The sequence below is a fragment of the Lepisosteus platostomus genome, chromosome 8 (assembly GCF_059453375.1).
Source record: "Lepisosteus platostomus isolate fLepPlt1 chromosome 8, fLepPlt1.hap1, whole genome shotgun sequence".
Lineage (NCBI taxonomy): Eukaryota > Metazoa > Chordata > Actinopteri > Semionotiformes > Lepisosteidae > Lepisosteus > Lepisosteus platostomus.
In genome coordinates, this window is record NC_142618.1 from 19,349,649 (window position 1) to 19,371,395 (window position 21,747).

Here is a 21,747-nt window from a genome sequence, read left to right on the forward strand (position 1 = left end):
ATTAAAAAAGAATTGAAGTGTTTTTATCTTTGTTCATCCATTTGTAGTCTTATGGATTGACAATAGCCACAAAAAAATGAACAGTAATGGACATCTGATTGGATGCAGAGTACTACTAGAGAACTGTCAACCTCATTCTGTTGTCGTTGTGTTATACTGTACATAGTACTCTAGGACTTCTACAGATATTTAACCCTTAGTTGCTGATTGATTAAAAATAATTGATTTAGGAATTAATTAACCGATTAATCATCACTTGTGAAATGAGCTTCCTAAATCAGAATTAATCTCTCAGCTACTTGTGTGAACTTCAGTTGTAAGTGGGTTATGGAAGCTACCTCAACAATTTTTATTTCATTATATAATGAGGTAAAAAATCAAAATGCAAACACATGAAAATGTACTGAGGAATCACTACAGACTGTTAAATTATACTGCTAGTTTCATTCCATAGGTGCATATACAGTAATTTACCCAGCAACCAAGTAAATATAAATATTATATATAAATATATACATATAAATATGCCCCTGTTGCAGAATAAAACGTGCCTGTACAAATTGGGAATCCAATGCATAATAGCTAAACCTAAAAGTCATGTAGCCTGTCATGGAGCAATTGTAAATCAGAAAAGAAACAATCTCCATGGTTACTCTTCTGCACTCTGAAGTATCATTTCCCATGTACTTGTGTTATCAAAGGAGCTCTTCTCAAATTCTACTTGACCTCAAATTATATCCCAGTCTCCTACCAATTGGACCCTCCATGTTGCCACTGCTTCAACACATGGATGGCCTAAATTGGGCTTGTAGCTTCCCCCTTTGTTCCTGTGTCTCTGAAATAGAACCTTTGTGGATATGAATTTAATACCGATAACAGATTTTGATCATTGATAGCAGACTTTTACTTGAAATTGAGTTTGGTTTGAGAAAGAAAATTGTTAATTGCATGTACTGTATAATAGGCCTTTTCAAACCTTGCTAGAGATTAATTTGTTAAAATGTCATAATGTACGTTCATCAGCGCTCACTTGAAGATTTATAGATTTGTTTTCCCCTTGTCCACCTGAATATCATACTGAAATATACTGTACAGTAACTAACAATCAATTTGTTTTACCATCTCAAAAGAAACTGCAAAAGAGTTTTATTGGGGCATTACTTTATTGACAAATAAGCCCTTCATCCACAAGTCACCTTTGTGAGCCTTTTATAATGCTTGATCTTGAAGAACAGAATGTCCGCTCTCCTTTGTCTTATACAGTATGTTTCTCTGAGGATTACACCAGTAATCCATCCCCAGACCTTCACACTGGCATGTCTATTTTTTTACTTGTACAGCATTCTGGCAAACACTTGACAGTTTACTCTTGAACGAGACACTTTGTTGCAGTTTGATCAGTCATAAGGGTTTCATGTTCAGATATTTGTTTGATAGGTTCCACATCTGAGCCATGGTGTTTCAGCAATAACTACCTCTCCCACACCAGACTCTCCTCGACCTCTCTTTATTACATCGTTTGATACGATGAGATTAAATGTGAAATCAGATGCCATTTAAAGTGCAATTAGTAAAGGCTTACCTTTGGCCCTTCAAACAAAGATTTTGTCTTTTCTAGAAAGTGTTTTCTAGAAGCGTTTTTCTCTTCTGTTGGTTTGCACTTAATGATGTAAAATACTGCATTCCTTATAATATCCATTGCAGTTCAGTCTTACTTTGTTCTGGCAGAGGTAATTTAGTAAGCTTGGTAAAGTACTCTTCTCCTGTACTTTGAGGTAGCCTGCAGGCAATTATCTTGTCCCAGATTTTTGCTTCTCTCTAGGCTTTACGTCTGTTCCTCCTTGTACACTCTTTTACAATTGACAACAGTTTCGGGGCAGTACCTGTCATAAAATGCTAGCCAAAAACCTTTTCAGTATTTTGTTTTCAAATAACTATTGATATTTCATTTATACTAATGGCTCCTTATCAGGAATTCAGTAAGATTTGTAGATTATCATAGTGTACATGTTCTTGACTACATAGTTCCCAATCATGTGGATTTGTTCCTGAAACCATTCTTTTTGCATTCTTTCTTTTCTTATATTTGCATTTTGTGTTTATCTCCCCTTCCTGTTATTGTGCTTAATCAGCATTGCATTATTCATCAACTCATGGCTTTGACATTCATTACAGACATATTAATAACCTTGATTATTTTGTAACCACTTAGCTATGCTTTCTTCTTTTCATTGGAACTTCACTTGCCTAACACTAATTTCGCTTTAGTGTGTTTACTAAATGAAAACCATGAACTGAAGTTTGGGAGAGATAACAACAAGTCAGTCTCACACAGCTGCACCAAATCACCATCATCGCCAAACCATAGACTGTACTCAAACTCCTCCCTTCGCGTTTGTCTCAAGCATCCCTCCTCCACCCCATCTCCACCTCGCGGCTCCCCCTTGCTTCACTCCTCTCGGAATGGGGCTCATGTTTCCTTGTCCTGTGGCCAGGAGGCTGCCCGTTAACCAAGCAGGTTAAGCCAAACTTTTTCTCATCACGTATTTCAAGCCTTCACAGAGCATTTAGTCCTTGGATGTTGTTGTCCCTGGTGAATTCAAAGGATTATTGTTGTTTTTTTTTTTTACATTTGGGCACAGATTTTGTATTTCCAATTGAAAGACAATCAAGCGTAACAGGGACAACTTAAATTGTGGATGCTCCCGTTTTTAATTGAGTGCAAGTCATTTTGCAGAACTCCTGATATGCAGCCGCAGATCAGGTTGAGGGTTTCCAATTTTACATTCGCCAACGCCAAATCTGCCTGTTACTTTCTGTGCTAATCCGATCTAGAGATCAGAGGTTATGGCACAAAGGTAATAATAATGTTTCTTTATTAGCCCTGTACAATTTCTTGCATTAGGAATTCGTCTTTTTGCATGCCCCAGCTTTTCTCTATGGAGACACAGACAGGGAGAGAAGCTTGGGGTCAGAGCACAGGGTCTGCCATTGTACGGTGCCCCTGGAGTAGTTGGGGTTACGGGCCTTGCTCAGCGGCCCAACAGAGTAGGATTCCTCTGCCGGCTGCGGGATTTGAACCAGCAACCTTCCAGTCATAGGCGCAGATCCTTAGCCACAGAGCCACCGCTCCGCCCAGGTCTACATTAGAGCAGCTGATTTTGATGTTGAGGTGTAGCTTGTGAAAGAGGTCTGGTCAGAAGATGTTAAACTACCCCACTACTGAGAGACGTTAGAGCTGCTGTCAACTAAACATGATGAAAAAGAAAGAATCAGGAAATACGTGCTTCCAGACACAACCTTCTTCAATATGTTTTTTTCAAGTATTTCCATAAAATGACAGTTTGAGCTAAATCTTTTTTTTTACAAAATCACATCATTTACTGTATATAATCTTGTTTTAGAGATTTAAAAACCCCTAAGAAAGGCATTAGACTGCTGCTCTACACAGGCTTGTTTAGCCTGAAGGTGGCTCTCATCCCTATGGACTACAGCTTTAAGATCACTGCCTTAGCACGGTGACTGGGGACACAGGGTTCACACTGGATGAGGAATGAAACCAAGATCCTGAAACTCCCATTGCATCTTTTGCAACAGAACGGATGTTAATTATATTGCCCTGGCTATATTCCCCCTTTGGTGTGAATAATCGTATCTACATGAACTTCCCCTTAATGTACTGTATTTGGCAAAGCAATTTATTACTGTTCCACTTGATTAGCACTTTAGAGGTGGTTTAAGTGGGTCTTTACATACTGTATGTGCTTAGGGATCATTTGGGCGAAAATGTGCTGTAAAATGCAAGTAATTATGATTTGATTATTTCCTTACATTATTTTCTTAAATTCAAAAACTGGAAGAGGTTTCCAAGTTAAAGTTTCTAAAGTTTCTAGAAAGAAGCATCAAACATATATTACATTTCTGTTACATATAAGGCAAGATTGTCATTAAAAAAGGTTTTCACTCAGATTCTTAGAGTGTGCCTTTTCACCAGTTCTTAATAGAAAATTGCCTACAGTATATAGCCATAATTCATGCCTAAATTCATATTCATATCAGCATTCAATGGATGACTAATGGCATTCCCTTCTGTCTTAAGTCAGTGAAAAATAGACTTTTCAAAGTTTGAGCAATCTGCATTCATCAAGGTTTGTGAAGGTGATCCTTATTATTCCACAATCACATAATAGGTGAAGGAGTTTAAACATGCACCAAAACTGACTGAAAATACCCCCAAGCCTGTGACCTTCTGTCACAGCCAGTCTACAAATAATCTGTATTGTGTAAAGCATGATAATGTTTAATTGCCAAATCAAGCTTGCAAAACTTGTCATTATGTTTACAAGTAATTACAAAACTTATAAATGTGTTTTAGAAGAATGGAATTTCTCTTAGAAGCTTTTGAACCAGTATCCATGGACACCTTCTTCTTCCAGATGGTTGCTCCATAAAATCAGATTGTGGAGTCTTATGTCAATAATAATAATAATATTGCTAATAATAATGTGCAGCACCCACCTGTATGATGTGACACAGCCATAGTGTGCCTGTCTGTTCACCACACACCAGCTCTCAGTGGTGAGGACAACAGAGTGATGAAGCCAGTTCTTAGATGGGGATTATTAAGATGCCATGGTTGATAAAGGCCAACAGGAAAACTGTCCAGGACCCTGGGTAACACCCCTACTCTTTTCGAGATTTTGGGGGATTTTTAACGACCACAGAGAGTCAAGACCTCAGTTTTACATCTCATCTGAAGGCTGGAACCTTTTGACAACATAGTGTCCCCATCACTATACTGGGGCATTAGGACCCACACAGACTTAGCAGGTACACGCCACCTGCTGGCCCCACTAACACCTCTTCCAGCAGCAACCTTAGCTTTCCCAGAAGTCTCCCCTCCAGGTCCTGGCCAGGCTCACTCCTGCTGAGCTCCAGGGGGCTGCCAGCTGGGAGCTGCAGGGTGATATGGCTGCTGGAATTTTGGATTGCACCAGAGCCCTGAGACCAATACTGAATCAAAGCAATGCAAGACCATGGTATCTCCATCACCAAGGAGGCTATACTGTACATTATAGTCTCAGATGCAAGATTAATGCCAGCATTGTAAGAGTTTCAAATACTTAGAAGTCAATATATAAAAACTTGCTTTTCCAGGATAAATCAAGATGGAATTTGACATTTGACACCATTTTGCTTAATGACCATGCAGCAGCTCTGAAGTTCAGGGTTACATAGGCAGTCTTTCGCCAGTGTAGGTTTGGACAGTGGAAACCTCAGTCCTACAGCTCACACATACTCTAACTCTGAGTGACGTATTTATTCCTGAATTCTCCTCTTCATGTTACTATTTCCTGATGCCATGTTTCCAGCAATTTAAGAGACTGGACGAATAGGCTAAATGAGTTAAGAGGAAGGGCGATTACTTAGAGAAATAAAGTCAAGCATTTGTTATTCTCTTGTTTCTGCGAGCGAAGCCCAGAAAGTAGTGCCCTGCTTCTTGTTTTTTGTTCCAAATGCATCTGTGAGAATTTCGTCTGAGGTACAGTATGTGTAACAGGAACATTTTCAGCACCAGCAGGTTCAGCAGGTTTTTGGTAATTGTGGGTATGACAGACCCTACCGTCAGCTACAGGGGTTCCAGGGAACAGTGCCTGCAGTATGAACACTCACCATGACCATTGAAGTAGGGAGGAGTCTTACAAAAAAATAGGGTGTTTAAAAAATCTAGCCATCACTAACACAGGTTTTTAGAACACAGCCTCCAATTACACCCAATTGAGAATGTTAGTTCATCCACTTATTACCAGTTATATAATAATTCACAAATGTACACCTAGTGGATCTATTTACAATAATTAGAGGCCTATGGTGTCCTCTCATAGCAAGCTGGCTGTGACTGCAGCCCCTTCATTTGAACACGACAGACTCGATTTTCTACTAGAACACAAGGATTCACTGCTTTGTCCTAATCCTTGAGATCCAGACACACTTGAACATTCATCTGTCCAATACTCGTTTTAAAAAGATTTTCATGCACAAATAGTTCAATTGCAGAGTATCTTGGATTTAGGTAAATAAATAATAATAACAGATGTCTCATTTCAGAAATGGTATCTTCATTTACTATCACACATTCGATTGTGTGGTAATGTATCATTGTAAAATGATAATAGCACTGCTGACTTTGATTAACTGTCAAAGCAACTCCATCACGGGCACATTTGTTTCCAATAAAATGTGAGATGTACATAACCATTATGGAGCAGTTCATGATGATAACCTTCAGTAATTGCTTTGAACTCTATCTGTAAGATAAATAGAGTGATGCGGTGAAGTTAGCTGGTCACCCTTTAATGCTTCCCTAGGGTTTTTTTTTTTGCTGCAGTAGTTTCTCATAAACATGACAGTATGTCACAGTATAAAATAGATGCCATATATCTGACTGTGAATGTAAGCATATGTAAAACGTCAATGGAAATCACTGCCATATGTTACTGTATACTGTAGGTAGAGTGCTAGTAAAAGTATAATTTAGTCTTGGTCAGAATTATAGAAGTTATATATTCCCTTCATAGGGCAGAGTTACTGTATGTAATTTAAGTGCAAATTTGTTGATCCTCGACCAGCTGATTTTGTCATCTGAATTCCATTTTTCCAAGCATATTAATTTTAGTGTTATTGCAATACTGCAATAATACTTATTGCAATGTCAGGCTTAGCTATGTATACTAAGCAGTGTCATGCAATTTCGGCATTTTACAATGACATACTGTACATCTTTTCAGTACGCAATTAACACCCACTAGACATCTTGCTACAGTCTTCACTAGACATCTTGCTACAGTTCTGCTCGAGGAGATCAGTACACAAACATTTTGAGAAAATAAAATATGGCATTAGAGATAAGGTGGCAGGGTTCAATAATGCAACGCTTCAGAAAAAAAATATTCAAACTCAACTGAATAAATGATGGTGGAAAAGGAAGTTAAACGGTTAATCCCCTCTGTGTAATTTCTGTATGGTTGAGTATCCATTGAGATGTCTAATGCTGTCAAAACCAATATGGAGCATTGAGATCTGGTTGTACAGTAGATGGTGGTGTGGTGTGGGGGGTTGGGGAAACAGCGAAAGGTAATGAAAAGTGGAAATGTGGGTGGGGGTAAAGTGGTTTGGTTTATACTCTTAACACTGACTGTATAATAAAAATGTTTTGAAAACAATCTGAAAAGCAGTCGTGAAAGAAGTCCATCATAGTTTAAATACAACTTGCCATTGCCCGCTACAACATCAGCACATAAACACAATCCAGCTACTGTACCTCTATGCCTGTTGCCAGGCCCTCACCAGAGCTCAGGTGAGGCCCGGGCCATTTCACATTGTGAGGCCCCCTCCTTGTTTGGGAAGAGGGGTAAAAGATATCTTAATGTAAAGAATGGCATGACGGGAGGATTAAGGCGGGCATTTTGAAATTCCTAAAGAATGGTAGAGTCAGCACTGAATGGGGATGTTATTTCACAGCGGTGGACTTTAGTCGAGAATCACAGTTCATGGTAAAAGTTCCAAATTCACCTCAAGTCGAGAAACACAGCCAGAGGGTTAAGGTGGAGGGCCATGCACCCTGGGCTGAGGTGAGGCCCCCCTGTGAGGTGAGGCCCGGCCTAAATGGCCCTGTTGCCCCCCCACCGTAGGGCCTGCCTGTTGTCATTGTTTAATTCTCTCAAATAATCAGGATCTCTTCTGTCCTTTAAGCTCTGATTACTTTATTGATTCTCCAGCCCTTTGAAAGGAAAACCTTTCTCACAGATCTCAGGCAGTGTACTCTGGCTTCATAAATGCCCAATAGGGTTTAAAGACCCATTGTTTGCATGGACCTCTCATGAAAATGTCTGTGGAAATTGGACACCGGCTCATTACTGGTGTGTAAATAATAACACTGCGCACAATAGACTAGCTCTCACCCTCTGCTGCTAGAGTCTTGTCTGCTCAGCAAACCTGTCATTTTATGGTAGAGGGTGAAGATGAAGGTGATTGATGCTGTAAAACCATAAACGTCAGTATGAAACAGAAATAGAAGCCATAACACTTGAGAATACAGTTTAAAAAAAGCCACTCCTCTTTAAAAAGTGTCTGTCTGTTGCACAACTATTGATAGGGGATTGCAAAATGTAAAAACTATTTTGAAGGAGGTTGGACATACTGTATAAAGGGAAATATGAACTGATAAAGTCAAAATCATGACGTGAATTTCCAGGAAGCAGACATTGATCATTAGCCATATCTAGAGCTAATAGTCACTTGAGTGGGAAATTAAAGGAACTTACAGTAAAGCACCAATGTATGTGTTTTAATACAGGGTGCAGAAAGTAGATGCAGACAACTGATGCTCAGGTCTGGAGTTTAATGGACGCTGTGTATGTAGCAGCTACTGAACGACAGTAGAAAGCCAAGTACAAAAGAAAGGTCAATAAACTCCCTCATAGAAGAAGTGGTGTGCAAGCAAGCTGGTGTCTAGGGGAATTAATTAAGGTCTTAGTTAACCAGGGAATAAGAGCAAATAATTCAATCATTTAATCAGTGAATAACCGAGTTCATCATTTTTCAAAGCAAAGAAGATTAATCAAATATTTAACTGGCACTGTGAGAATAATCATCCTCAAAACTGAAACTTACAAAAACATTGTTCTTAAAAAACTTTCATGTTTGCTGTTCCAAACTGCCAGGGGGCACCGCTGGTGTCACGCTTTGATTAAACTCACCTGCAAGATTTTCACATGTAGATGTCTGTCAGTGACGTTTCTGCCTTTCTCAGTACCAAAGCAAAAATAAAGAAGGAAGTTTATTTTTACAGCAAGTCTTAAGACACTTATCTTTAAGCTTACCAAAATGATTTTTTTGTGGCTCAAAAATAGTAAAAGTCCATTCCAGGTACTGAAGGGATTCTTCTATCCTAAAGTCTGTTTTTGAGGTAATTAAATATAGTCCAAAATAGTTCTGTAAACAGAGAGAAAGTTTATTTGGCTTGGTTCTAAATTGTAAGATTACCTCACTAATTTCAAAGTAACAAGGTTGAAGCACATACTCGTACTGTACAAGAGTTTGAAAATATATATTTTTTTTACTTTTAGGCACCCAGCAACAAAACCTGATAATTCTGATGAATATTTTGGAAGAATTTTATGCAGAAGTCTTATTTGCGTATCAGTACATAGTATTACTGATATTTTAATTATCATTTTAGGTCCTCATGGGGAACTCAAAACGTCTTTGTTGATTCCACTGGTAATTATAGGACCTCACTTCAGAAACATGGAAACGTGACTCTCATCCTACTGTAGCTTTATAACCAACGATTGGACGGCAGGAGAGAATATTAAATTGTCTAGTGGATAATTGCAGCACAGAGAATACTTCAGTATGCACTGTACAATGTAAACACGCAGTGTGAGCTGGCAGTAGTTGTCTAATCGGTGCTGTGTTTCTGATCAGCTAAAAGTAACATGACACTACAGCAAACATGCGTAGTGTCAAACTAAACTGTAGAGTTAAACGTGTAGAGTTCAACTAAACTTGACCAAAAAATATAACGCATTCAATCAATGTACTGTACCATCTACTGTACATTAACTACAATGTAGCTCTAAGGGTGGTATAGGCATTATTGATCCTCACAGTTTCTTAATGGTAATTGATTGTAATGACAAAAGGGTAAAAATATATCATATCTGACTGATTGCAGAATACCGAACACTTTTTTTTTTTAAATGTTGACCAGCGCCCCCCTTTTTCACATTGACATTAATGAAAACATTTCTTAATGGAAGATCACTGCCATATGCAGGCTTTTTCTTCTACCACATGAAAGAAAACTACTGCTCAATCACAAACATTGTGACACAATAACTGACTGAGTCTCACGATGATTCTGGACTACACCAGCACCTTGTACTTTATTGGTCTGTTTTAGCTGGATTTGACATAGCCCCTGTAAGACGTCCTCAGTTGTAGCCAATTTATTCGTGATTCCAACAAATGAAAAAGATCTGTCCCACTTTCCCTTTTCCCATCTCACATTTAGAGTGAAAGCTTAAAAAGCCCCTGCGTCAAAAATCCCGCAGATCCGACTTGGTCATAAGACCTTTCATTTATTGTATTATGCCAGGACTACTTAGCTTTCACATTAAAATGTGTCTCTCTCCCTCCATGTAATTTAATGATGACAGGTGATATCAAGTGTGATGTCAGTCTTGACGTCAGCCAGAGCTGGCTTGCAGCAATGTTTTTGACTGCTTAGCATTAGATATGGTGTGTGCGTTGCTTTGAGTCACGCTGCAAATTGATCTTAAATTAGAGGGCTTTAAAGCTCTGATTAATTCTTTCCTGAAGTTAAAACATCAGATGGCCTGAAACTGTTTGAAGACTCTTTACTAAATATTATTGTAATTTTTTAAGAGAGTTTCCTGTTTCATTGTTATTACAGCTTGGACATACTGTACAGTGCTTTAAAATTCCAAACAAAGATACTTAAGGTGAGCCTCTCTCAATAACATTAAAGAGCTTTGCATTGTTTACGGTATTTTTTAGATTAATTTATAATCTACATTATAGATTTAGATCTATAATCTATAGATCTATAATTGGAGCATTAAGTGGCGTAGGCAAATATGTGCTCCCTATGCTGCACTTAGTTAAATCAACTAAAAGGGTAGAAGATACTGTAATATTTTAAAGATAATACCACATTCTGATATGGCAAACACGTATCCTGTAGGCAGAATTAAAATGAGGTTGCAAATGGGTTTCACATTTCTGAAAACCATTTTAAAAGAGATGATTGCAAATACACATTTCTACCATTGCAGCATGGTCTGACCTTTATTTAATGAAGCCTTTTCAGGGCCTGTACATAGTAGTTGCAAACTTATTTGATGTTGCTGTGGAAGAAAAGTCGAGTATAAGTTTATTCAATAAAATAATTTAACTTTACTTGATAATGAACATCATTATTTTGTGGAACCTTCTTAATAGCTAAATTGTTGAATCTTGTTATAGGTTTCGAATATTAGGTCTTGCTGTTTGCTTAAAGAGTATACAGTTAGATACAGTATGTCTAAATGTCTTCTACTTTTTTGTGCCATTATGATGTCAAGTTTGTCAGAGACTAAGAGGAAGCAAATCCTCATATTCACTGTACATACTGTAGTAAGTCTCCTTAGTGGTGTAAATACGATAGTTTTAACCAGGATCTGATGTGATGTATTGTATGTTAAAGCAGTATACAGTAAATCAATATTGAACCATGTTTTCTTTTACGGCATCAGATACTGTTACAAAACATTTTATCTTACAAAGTTCTAAACTCTGACCTAAGGATGTAATTTTTTCAGCAGATAGCTAATAACTTTAATTCCATTGATTATTAACAGATAACAGAGGCATGAAATCAAAATCAAATCTTTAAAATTATTTGTATAATTAATTAATTATAAATGTAGGGGAATCCTGGTTTTCAAGATCAGGGCTTGTACCATGAAGTGACAAACTGTAGTGGATGAATAATGCTAGGTGGCAGGTTAAACAGTGATTTTCCTGTGGCCAAAATCTTGATTCTACAGTTACCATGAGTGTGCTTAATACAGGAAAGTAAGTGGAGTGACATTTGGCAGTGGTCTCATTTTTGGAAAGAGAATGGAAGTGTAAATCAGCATTGAACTCAGCAGAAGGGAAGATACTGGGCCGCCTAAAGTGCTTTCCAATAAATAGATGTTGAACCTGCTGCCTTGTGATTACTGAGCGATGTGGTGATCTGATTATCTAGGATAAGATACATACAGTATTCAAGAATTTTCCAGTGATTTTTCCTCTTTGACAATGAAGCTGGGTCCTGTCACTCGTCCCTTCATGAGCACCATGGCAACCCTTTCACCAGCCACTCACTCACAGACAATTCACTGATTCCCAGCTACTGTAAATGGCTAAAGGCTGGGTTTTTCTTCGGCGGTCCTGTTGCTTCACTGCAGTGTGGAGGCGTGTGGCCCGAAGTCTCTTATCCATACTCTAGAGGAAGCTTACTCTAGGACCAGACACCCCAAGCTTCACAGGGTCCTAAGGGAAGTTTGTATTCTCACCATAAGCCGATCTCAAACCAAGAATGGTGAACTATAACCTAAATAGTAATACACAGATCGTAACACAAACTGCGAACCTTAACCATCGAAAGATTGCACACCAGCAACCGACCCAAGAACACATCCATCAACATAAACCATAATTACTGTATTCATTATGTTTCCCTTCCACATAGTGTGGAAGCCCGGACAACCCTAACACCCTCTGGGGTTTGGAATCAGATGACTATTAACCAAACGCCGTTTCAGGGAAGAGAAAAATAACCCTGTCTTTCCCCCAGTATTAACCAAATCTTAGCCATTTATAGTCTTAACCACTAATGATCACTAATAGCAGCAGTGTAACCCTACCAGGCCGATCCTGTTTGGCCAGGATCATAACCCACACTTGCATACCTCTGACACAGCAGCAGTCAGGTCTGGTCTGCTACTACATTCCCTGAGCCTTCTTGATTCCTGTGAGGGAGGTTTTATCACTCGACCTAGAGGAGGCCAGCAAGGCCTTCATCCAGGAGACTAAGCTGCTCATGTACCAGAACTCCCAACCGTTTGGAACCGTTCCAAACTAAATGCTGGCTGGCGCGCTCTCTCTGTCTGTCTCTGTCCCTGTATATAGAGACCGCTTGATGAGTGACAACAGCAGCAATGTCCATGCTTCTCCCATCTGCAAATGTGTGAACTTAACCTACAGTTCTTGCACACATTTGCACCGATCTCTTAAAAATCCTTAGTAGACAATTTAACCCTTATATGGTTGTCTCAATGTCCCAAATAAACAAAACTTCCCCACAATAGAAGCTGCCCAGTTTTCTGATATTGTTGATCTTATCAGGTGTATTGGGCCTATCATAGTTTCAGCAATGATTTCTTTACCTAGCTCTATCAATAAGGGCATGGAAGTGAGCAAACGAGTCATCTCTCCGTGAGCTTCCCCACAAAGTGTTTTGTAAGTGTTTAGGGTGTTTTTCCTGGTTTTTAAAATGGCCTCAGATAACAAAGAAGTTAAAATTAAACATATCTCAGCCAGCTTTTCCAAGGAGCACCATTTTCTGGTGTTAAAATATATATACAGTATACAGTATACTTAGACATATAATGTAATTTTCAATACACTGCCATATTATAAAATAGCTGTCTTTGGGTGCAAAATTTACTTTATTTTAACACTAATTCTTTGTCATTCAAGCTAAATTTCTTATTGAAACATAGACAGCAAAGCAATTGCTCAAAGAGTGCCTGACAGCAACAGATTCTTCTGTTTTTACTGTAAGTGTTTATTTTTGCAGATATAGTAGAACGATTTGTGTACCTCCATGTTATTTCTCTTGTTAGAGTTGTGCTCAGTCAAGAGCACTTTTCTGTTCTTTCAAGACAGATTGAGACTGCACTGAATAAGGGGTTATTACTGTTGCCTTGACAACAGCGAGACAGTTTTGTGTTTTCATGGTTTTGAAAGGACTCATTACAGCTGTAGATTTTAGAGGACTTCTTTCTGTCCTATTGTAGACCTTCTCAAAGCTCCAATTACTAAGCATGTGACATTTTAATCAGAATTCGTTTATGTCAAACTCACAAGATGGGTGAAACAAGAAACATATCCACATATAAATACTGTATGCCAACTATACCATTTAGAAAAGTCCTGTTTTATATTGAAAAGGCATAAAGGATGTGAATTGTCTTTACTTAATTTTTTGCCTCCTTGGACGTAATTATGTGATCATACAGTAGCTATTCTCCACTAGTTAAGAGAAATAGTTCATATATTGTATGTGTAGGATAACCTGTCTTCTACAATACACGGACTCCTATGGAAAGCTCATATTTTTCCAAATTTGGGAAAGCAATCAGCATTTGACCAGATATCTTTGATTACTATAACTTACTGGTAATTTAATTTCCTTTTCAATCTTATTTTTTGGTTATTGAACTTCCTGTTTAACCTTAATCCTAGTTATTACTTACTAACCCGATACGTTTTCAGTTCTCAGCAGACTCCAAGGCGGTCTCTTAGAACCCTAAATAACAGTAACACAATATTTTAAACAGCTGTTGTTAACTTGTGATAATAAAAAAAATGCTTAAGTCTTTTAATGAGGAGATATATCAGAATAAAAATAACAGGTTTTATTCTTAGTAATTTATTTGTTCAAAAGAGATTTTTCTGGTATGTTTAAGGTATTTCACTGTTCACATGTCATATTAAGCTGGAGAAATTATATCTGGAAAATAAAGTACTATTGTGATTGGGGGATTGATATTTAATTTATCCTCGAGGATATAGAGATGGAAGGAAGATAGCTATCAGTTATACAATACCTCACACAGAATTCAGTAGTTAATTCAAGGATCTCATCCAGCCTTTTTTTGAAAGAAGCCAAGATATTTACTTCAACCACAGGGCTGGTTAGCTTGTTCCATACTGTACTTCCACAGACCTTTGGGTTAAGATGTGTCTCATGTGCTCGGTTTTAAATGTTCTTCATGGTATTTTCCACTTGTGTCCTCTGGTTTGTGTTCATTCTGGTGGTTTGTCTGTTCATTCTGATGAAATCTACAGCATTGACTGTGTCAGTGTCTTTGAGGGTCTTGAAGTCCTGTAGCAGTTGTCTGTTTGAGACTAAAAAGATTCACTCCTTCAGCCTGCCAATGTAAGACATTCCCTTAAGCTCCACAATGTATTCCGTTGCTCTTCTCTGGATAGGCTCCAGAGCTGGACTGTTAACCTTTTTAATTGCTATCTCACATTATTAAGAAGATGTAAATGTTGTGGCAACATTAACACATTTTATGTGACTGAAAGTCTTTTTCAGTTGCAGCCTCTACTAGCGGAGAGTATTTATAATTTATATTAGTATTTAATGCAATTCACTTTCATGGAAAAAATGATTTGTATACAAGTAATTTAGTACAAAACTATAATACTGTAAGAAAAACAAAAAAAGTTAATAGGTTATCTATGAGTTGGTTCCAATGCAAAATTATGGACCTAGTGTAGAAATGTATTTAAATTTGTTTTAAGAACATGTAGCTCATTTGGTTCAAAGCAGTCTTGGAAAACATACAGTACTATTCTCTATATTTAAAAAAAAACTTATTGTTGAAAGAAACTGAAAAAGTAAAAAAGTTTGTAATATATTTTGAGATTTCTTAATATATACAGTATTTAATGGGGTTATCTCATTAGAATTTCAAACATGAAATTAACATAATCCATTTATATCAGATTTCAGTTTAAACCGCTTTTGATAAAATGCAGCTCATTGAAAAGAAATGGCTTTGGAGTTGCCTACACTGCTCAAAGCGTGCTGTAGAGGACCAGTGTATAGTATCAAACACATTTCCTGAAGTGATGAGGAAAATGTATTTTTGTGGAGGTTAAGCCTGGATTTTCCTGTTTGCTTTTCTGTACGTCAACACAGCCGGAACCAGAGTTTCTGCATGAGTTGTAGCAATGCTTATAAAATGACTCCGGGCCATAAAATTCTTGATGTGTTCTTGATGACAGGCTTTAGAAAGTCTTTGATATTAATATGGCACATTAAGAGATCGTGATGGTTAATACCTACTGCTGTGATTTACAAGATTTTTAGCCTCTTCCTGTTTTGTTTACAGCTTAATTATAAAATGTGTAGGACAGTTACAACATGACAGTTTACCGCGATCCAGGAGAACATCATTTTTTGTGATTTACATTTCAGCATGGGTTGTTTATTTTAAGGAGTGTCAATTCCAAAGTCATTTTGTACATGAAATCATTTGAAGCAGAATTCTCAAATTATATTATATTCTCAAAATATAGGTATAATAATATTTAAAATAGGTTCTCCATTATTTTTAGTTTTGTTTTATTAATTTAAATTCATATGACTCACCTATTGTGAGGGATAACACATTTTAATAAAGATTTGTTTTTAAACTGGTGCCAGTTCGATTTGAGATTTTCAAAGTATGTGAAAGAATGGCCACTTACATAAATTTTCTACTTTTGTGCATTTTGTACTTCTTTTTTTTTCCATAACTGACACAATGACTTCAGGACATAACAGTTTCTCGCATAGCAAAAGAACATTTTTATATTTGCTGTATTAATCATATGTTTTAAACTGTATACAAAGGTAGTGCCTTTAAAAGTATCTTCTAAAAGACGTTTAATGAAGAAGTAAAAATGCTTGATCAGGAATGTTGGTGATCAGTTAGAGAATAATGATCAACTCTGTTCATACGCTGCAAGACAATAATTTGTTGGGAAGAAAAATAAAGCCCAAGGATGTAAGGTGTAATTATTGTTTTTGTTCTTGTGACTGAGACAACTGTTAATACAGTAAAAATCACTGTTTTTGAATTAAAGGGTGATGTTGACCTTTAAGACCATCATTAATGACTGAGGTGCTTAGCCACCTCAAAGCCCAATAAATCCTTCTTATGAAAATCCATGGTTTGCAAAGGCATGTTTCGGATTTTACGGGATCTGTTTTTGAAAGATAAGGTTTTAAGGATTGATAAACATAATCCCGAATATTTTCACATTAATAGGTGCTAAACATACAATATTTGTAGCAACATTTGTTGTGATATCATCATCTCGTGTTGAGCGTTTGAATAAAAAATATTTAAGATGTAATCTCATCCCATTAATGGTGTTTTTTAACTCAGTGCTCTTCTTGGGTTTGTGTTGAGACACGAAGTGGTGTCTGTCATGGCAGTGACCTCTTGTCTTTTGCTCTAGCTCTGCAACGGTGGATCTGTAACAGATCTTGTGAAAGGTTTGCTGAAGAGAGGAGACAGAATGGATGAGCCAATCATTGCCTATATCCTGCATGAAGCACTTATGGTAAGAGTTTGAAACAGGTTGAATTTTTTACTTCTTTATGACCGATTCCTTTCCATTCATTCTTTCAGAGATCTTTTACAGTGCTTATTGTTGGAGTTCCCAGCATGCAGTTTTGTGTTTTAGAAACTCTATTCTTATCTTTACGGAGTCTTCTCTGTTATCTCTTGCACCTCCTGAAATGTTTTTGGTATCAGCTGTCATTCCAAAGGTGACACAGATACTGTATGCAGATCATAATGATCATAATCAGATCATATCATAAACACATCAACTCAAACCCGTGGCACAAAAGCAAAACAAAATCTCAATAAGCATCTGTCTTTTTTAGAGTTATTATTCTATAAATGAGATATGCAAAAGGTATAGATTGTTTTATAAATCAGGTAAATAAACTGTGATATTAATATTGAACTATTGTTACTGTTATCTCAGATTCTCTTATAAATGTCTACTCAAGCCAATCTGTAGCTTTCAATTCAAATGTAACATGACTGTTCTTAGCATATAAACAAAATAAACTACCCTTGAACAGACGTCTGTCAGTGAGCCTCTGTCTAAAGACACAATATTTTTTGTGACACATGATGTTCTAAGTTATTCCTCTCATGCAATTTAAAGATGGACTTAGAAGACTGCTCATCACATGCAGGATCTCCTCTCTACCAGCCCCTTACCAATGGTCCCAGAGCCCCTCAGGACATATTCTGTGCCAGGAATGGGTCACTGTCTTGATGATCTTGTTGAGGCTCATTGCTTCCTTGTAATTGGCAAAAAGTGAAATGTATCATTTCCCATTACAGCAATAACAACAGCAAAATGTCGTAAAGACGAGGACGTCAAAACATTTCCAAAATAACCACAACATGTGACCAAGTTTGATGCAAAAGTTTATGAAGAAAGTGGAAAACACTACCGCTACCAATTATATAAACATGCTATTTGTATAAAGTAGTATACTGTAGGTAATGACATTGAAAAGCATATTTTTATTTTCAGCTGCCAAAACATCCCTTTATTTACAGTACATGATTCCATATTAATTTTCCATATTAAATGGATTTAAAGAAATAGAACGACAGATTAAGTGAAGCTGATGTTTTAACAGCTAATGCACCACAAGTGCCACCTATCGATCTTTGTCCAGTGAAGATTCTTTGGGCAGTGTAATGAGTCACACTGCAGCGTGGCGAAGTCGTCTTGCCACTACAAAGAGCTGTGATGCACTGCCTGAGTGGCTGCATCAGTATTAATTCATTATCAGATTTTCCTGGGGCTGTATATTGCTCCAGAATAAACACTTATTTTTTTTCCAAAAACACATACCAGCTGTGCACTCACATTGCTGCTTCACATTGCACAATACTGTCGAGAGAACCAGGGCTCTTCAATTTTTTAAAAGCATGAATGAATCCATACCTGTTCCACAATATTAATCTTTATTAAAAAGTAATATGTGGTCCCTGAGTCTTGTTTCATATGATTCACATGATAAATGTGAATAATAAACCTACAGAATCTTGGACACCAAAGTAAGAGAAAACATCTCTTAGTTATCTTGTAGTTCACATTCTAGAAAATTCTGTGGGCTGCCAGCAGAGGTTCAAATTCTGGCTCAAACTCTATGCAGGGAAGGTGAAAATTCTGAATCTGACTGCAGAAGGCTTCTGGCACTCTTTCCTTTCTTCCATCCTTAAGGTGTCTTCTTTCAGTACCACAAGAAAAACAGCATCCTGGGTAACATTTGACTAAAATGTGTTGACAGGACGTCTTTCCCATCCTCCAGGGCCTTCAGCACTTACACAGGAACAAGACTATCCATCGTGACGTCAAGGGAAACAACATCCTGCTCACGACAGAGGGGGGAATTAAGCTTGTGGATTTCGGTATGTGGTTATTAACATGCAGCTGATAGGTCAAAGCCATTACTGTCAAGCACCTTTCACTGTTAATTGCATACATTTTTTTAAACTGCCAAATGCATTAATGGGGAAAGGCAGTGGTAGGTAATGCAGACAGAGAGAACATTGCTTCAGCTGAAATTAAAAACCATGTTTAAATCTTTTTTTTTACAAAACGTCAGAAGTCCTTTCTTATTCTAACTGTAGATACCTGCAGAAAATAATCTGAACAGCCTCACGGCATTATGAATGCATATTGTTTAGCAGACACAATGACAGAATTTGGGTGGCACAGTGGCCCACAGTGCGGGTTCAATTCTTGGGATGCTGTCTGCTTGGAGTTAATATGTTCTCCCTGTGCTCTTCTGTGTTTACTGTGGGTACCCCACGGTTCAAAAACATACTCGTAGGTTGACTGGCTTTGGGTAAAATTGGCCCTGGTGTTAGTCTGTGCGTGTTTATCTATGTGTGTACAGGATGTGTACTGCCTTGCGCCCGTTGCTTGCTGGGATAGCCTTCGGCTGCCCTGCGATCCTGTAGTGGAGACAGCTGTTAAAGTAAAAGCTAAAGTAGAAGGAATGATGGAATGAAAGATGTTGTTTTTTTGCTCATCCCCATCAAATGTATTTATTTACCTTCATACCGTATGGGCTGGAAACACAGTGCTGTTACTAAGTCATGTACAGCTATCACTACCTAAAAAATTGTCAGCACACGCTAATCAATACCTGAGGAAACCTCTTGAAAATCATACTTATGAAAACAATCTTGTTCCCAGACTAAAGTTCAGTACATAAAACGGGATGAGGGGGCAGCAAAAGAATCTTGTTTGCTCACATTACATGAATTCAATTGCAGGAATTTGCTTTATCTTTAGAAATGGGTCGGACGAAGCAACGAGTGATACAAACCTTGTTTTAACTTACAGAGCAAACAAAACAAAGACGGATGAACTGTGCTGTTATTGTTGATTTTGTTGTCCATGGTGTTTTGGAAGTATGTGGTGATGGGTTTAGTGCTCTGGGCACCACGTCTAGTTTCATCTTGCGTCACAAGGTCAATCAAATTCTGCAGGTGTTTGAGAGACAATTTACATGGTGCTTTGTACAGAGACTTCACTATGCAAACGTTAGCATTCAAATACAACAAAACTATTCTAGTATACAAAGAACAAAGATGCATACAGTAGCACATAAAAGTGAGATAATTACTTATACTGGAAGTACTTATTTGCATTTAATTTATTAATTCCCTTTAATAACCTTTTAAATAAACATTGAATTTTTCAAATTAGCCCTAACAGCACAGCAATAAATATAACCAACTTTAAGAGAAACAACACATACTGTTTTACACAGTGAAATACACTTTATTGTTCAACTCCCATTTCACATACTGTAAGTATGTAGTATTTGATAACCTCGTGCTGCAAACTCATGCCTGTTTATTATGATGTATCACAAGGATACCATTTATTATAAAAATGAAGTACTGCAATATTTTTGCTATTCAATATATATTCTGTGCAATCACTGTGCAATATTCATGTCGAGAGGTTTTCTCCCCAATATTATGTTTTGTTGCCCTTTACTTCAGCATTCTCACTTATTCCACTTCCTAAACTTTATAACACTCTTTGGAGTGTTTCATACAATGTTCATTTTTTAAGATACAGATGATTAATTTATGTTTTTCCCGACGTTGTGGCTAAATTCTTCTCTGTCTTCAAATGACTTTAAAAGCACAAATTTAAATTGACACATTCCCAACCATGAGCCTTCAATTAAAATGTAAATGTGAACAAAACACTAGTGCTGTTTTCTTAATTTTGTTAGGTTAAACGTAAGTGTGGTATTTTTCTGTGTGCAGACAATTGAGATAATACAGCAGTTATTTATAAGGAGGCAAATAACAGAGTATACAATGTGTGTCCATTGTGAGTAAGGAATTCACATTAATAACTGCTGTTCAAATTTACAGAGTTGACAAAACAAATTCATTAAGTGAGATGCCAGGTGTTCATGGTCTCACCTCATTTGAACAAAAAATGTAGGAACATTTCAAACTGTTTCAATAGTTTCTGGATGAGTGCCGGCTTGATTAGCAATATCTTTCTTTCTGCCGTGTGAAGATAATTATTTGACCTTGGGACAGTTCAGATGGTAATCAAGAAGGTAATGTACAGTATGCATAATTCAGCCCACAGATTGTTCTTGAACAACACATGACTTCGCCTTTATCACATTCCCAGAAGAAACATGGTAAAGTACTCATAAGAACACATGTATATAAATGCTCTTTTGTAATGTTAGTTGCAAAAGGAATGACATGTATGTTATTTATAGTGGCCAGTATGAGAGTCTTAGAAAAGACAGAATTGTACCAGTAAATTGATTGCCATAAAAAAGAGCCTCATTAAATCCTCCTTCTAGGGAAAATGATATAGACGGGTCTTGCTGTTGAACACCCTATTGGAATGTCTTCTAAAAATACCCTGAGACACTTGTGCAGAAGATGTCACTTTAAATTTACATCCTTTTCAGTGGGTGAAGTTCGAGATTACAGTATCTCCTACTAGGTAATGGACCTTTCAAAATGTCACATTCTTTTGATTTGCAACCCTGAAGTAACACTGGAAAATTATTTAATAGAGAAATGATTGCATTTTACTACATGCTATTATATTACCCTTTGAAATGTACCACAGGAAGACCTGAAAGACTAAGTTCCTATGCTCAGGAAAAATGGCTCCTTTTTAACAAACTACGCAAATGTTTGTTTTCAAAACGGGAAAAATTAACAGTCCGGTCACAGATGCAGTCTTAACACAGACAAATACAATACACGTAACAACATTTTGTACAAAAGGCAAAGGTAAAGTCACTTA

General features: G+C 37.2%; 1 protein-coding gene across 9 annotated transcripts in view; it reads left to right on the forward strand.

Annotated features, from left to right (window-relative positions):
- Positions 1–21,747, forward strand: part of myo3a (myosin IIIA) — a 125,060-nt gene that overhangs the window by 35,270 nt on the left and 68,043 nt on the right. For all 9 annotated transcript variants that reach the window (XM_088642761.1, XM_088642760.1, XM_088642765.1 and 6 more), the window contains exons 4-5: positions 16,858–16,962; positions 18,746–18,845. In XM_088642761.1, the coding sequence (XP_088498887.1) occupies positions 16,858–16,962; positions 18,746–18,845 (205 nt within the window). The remainder of the gene's footprint in view (positions 1–16,857; positions 16,963–18,745; positions 18,846–21,747) is intronic.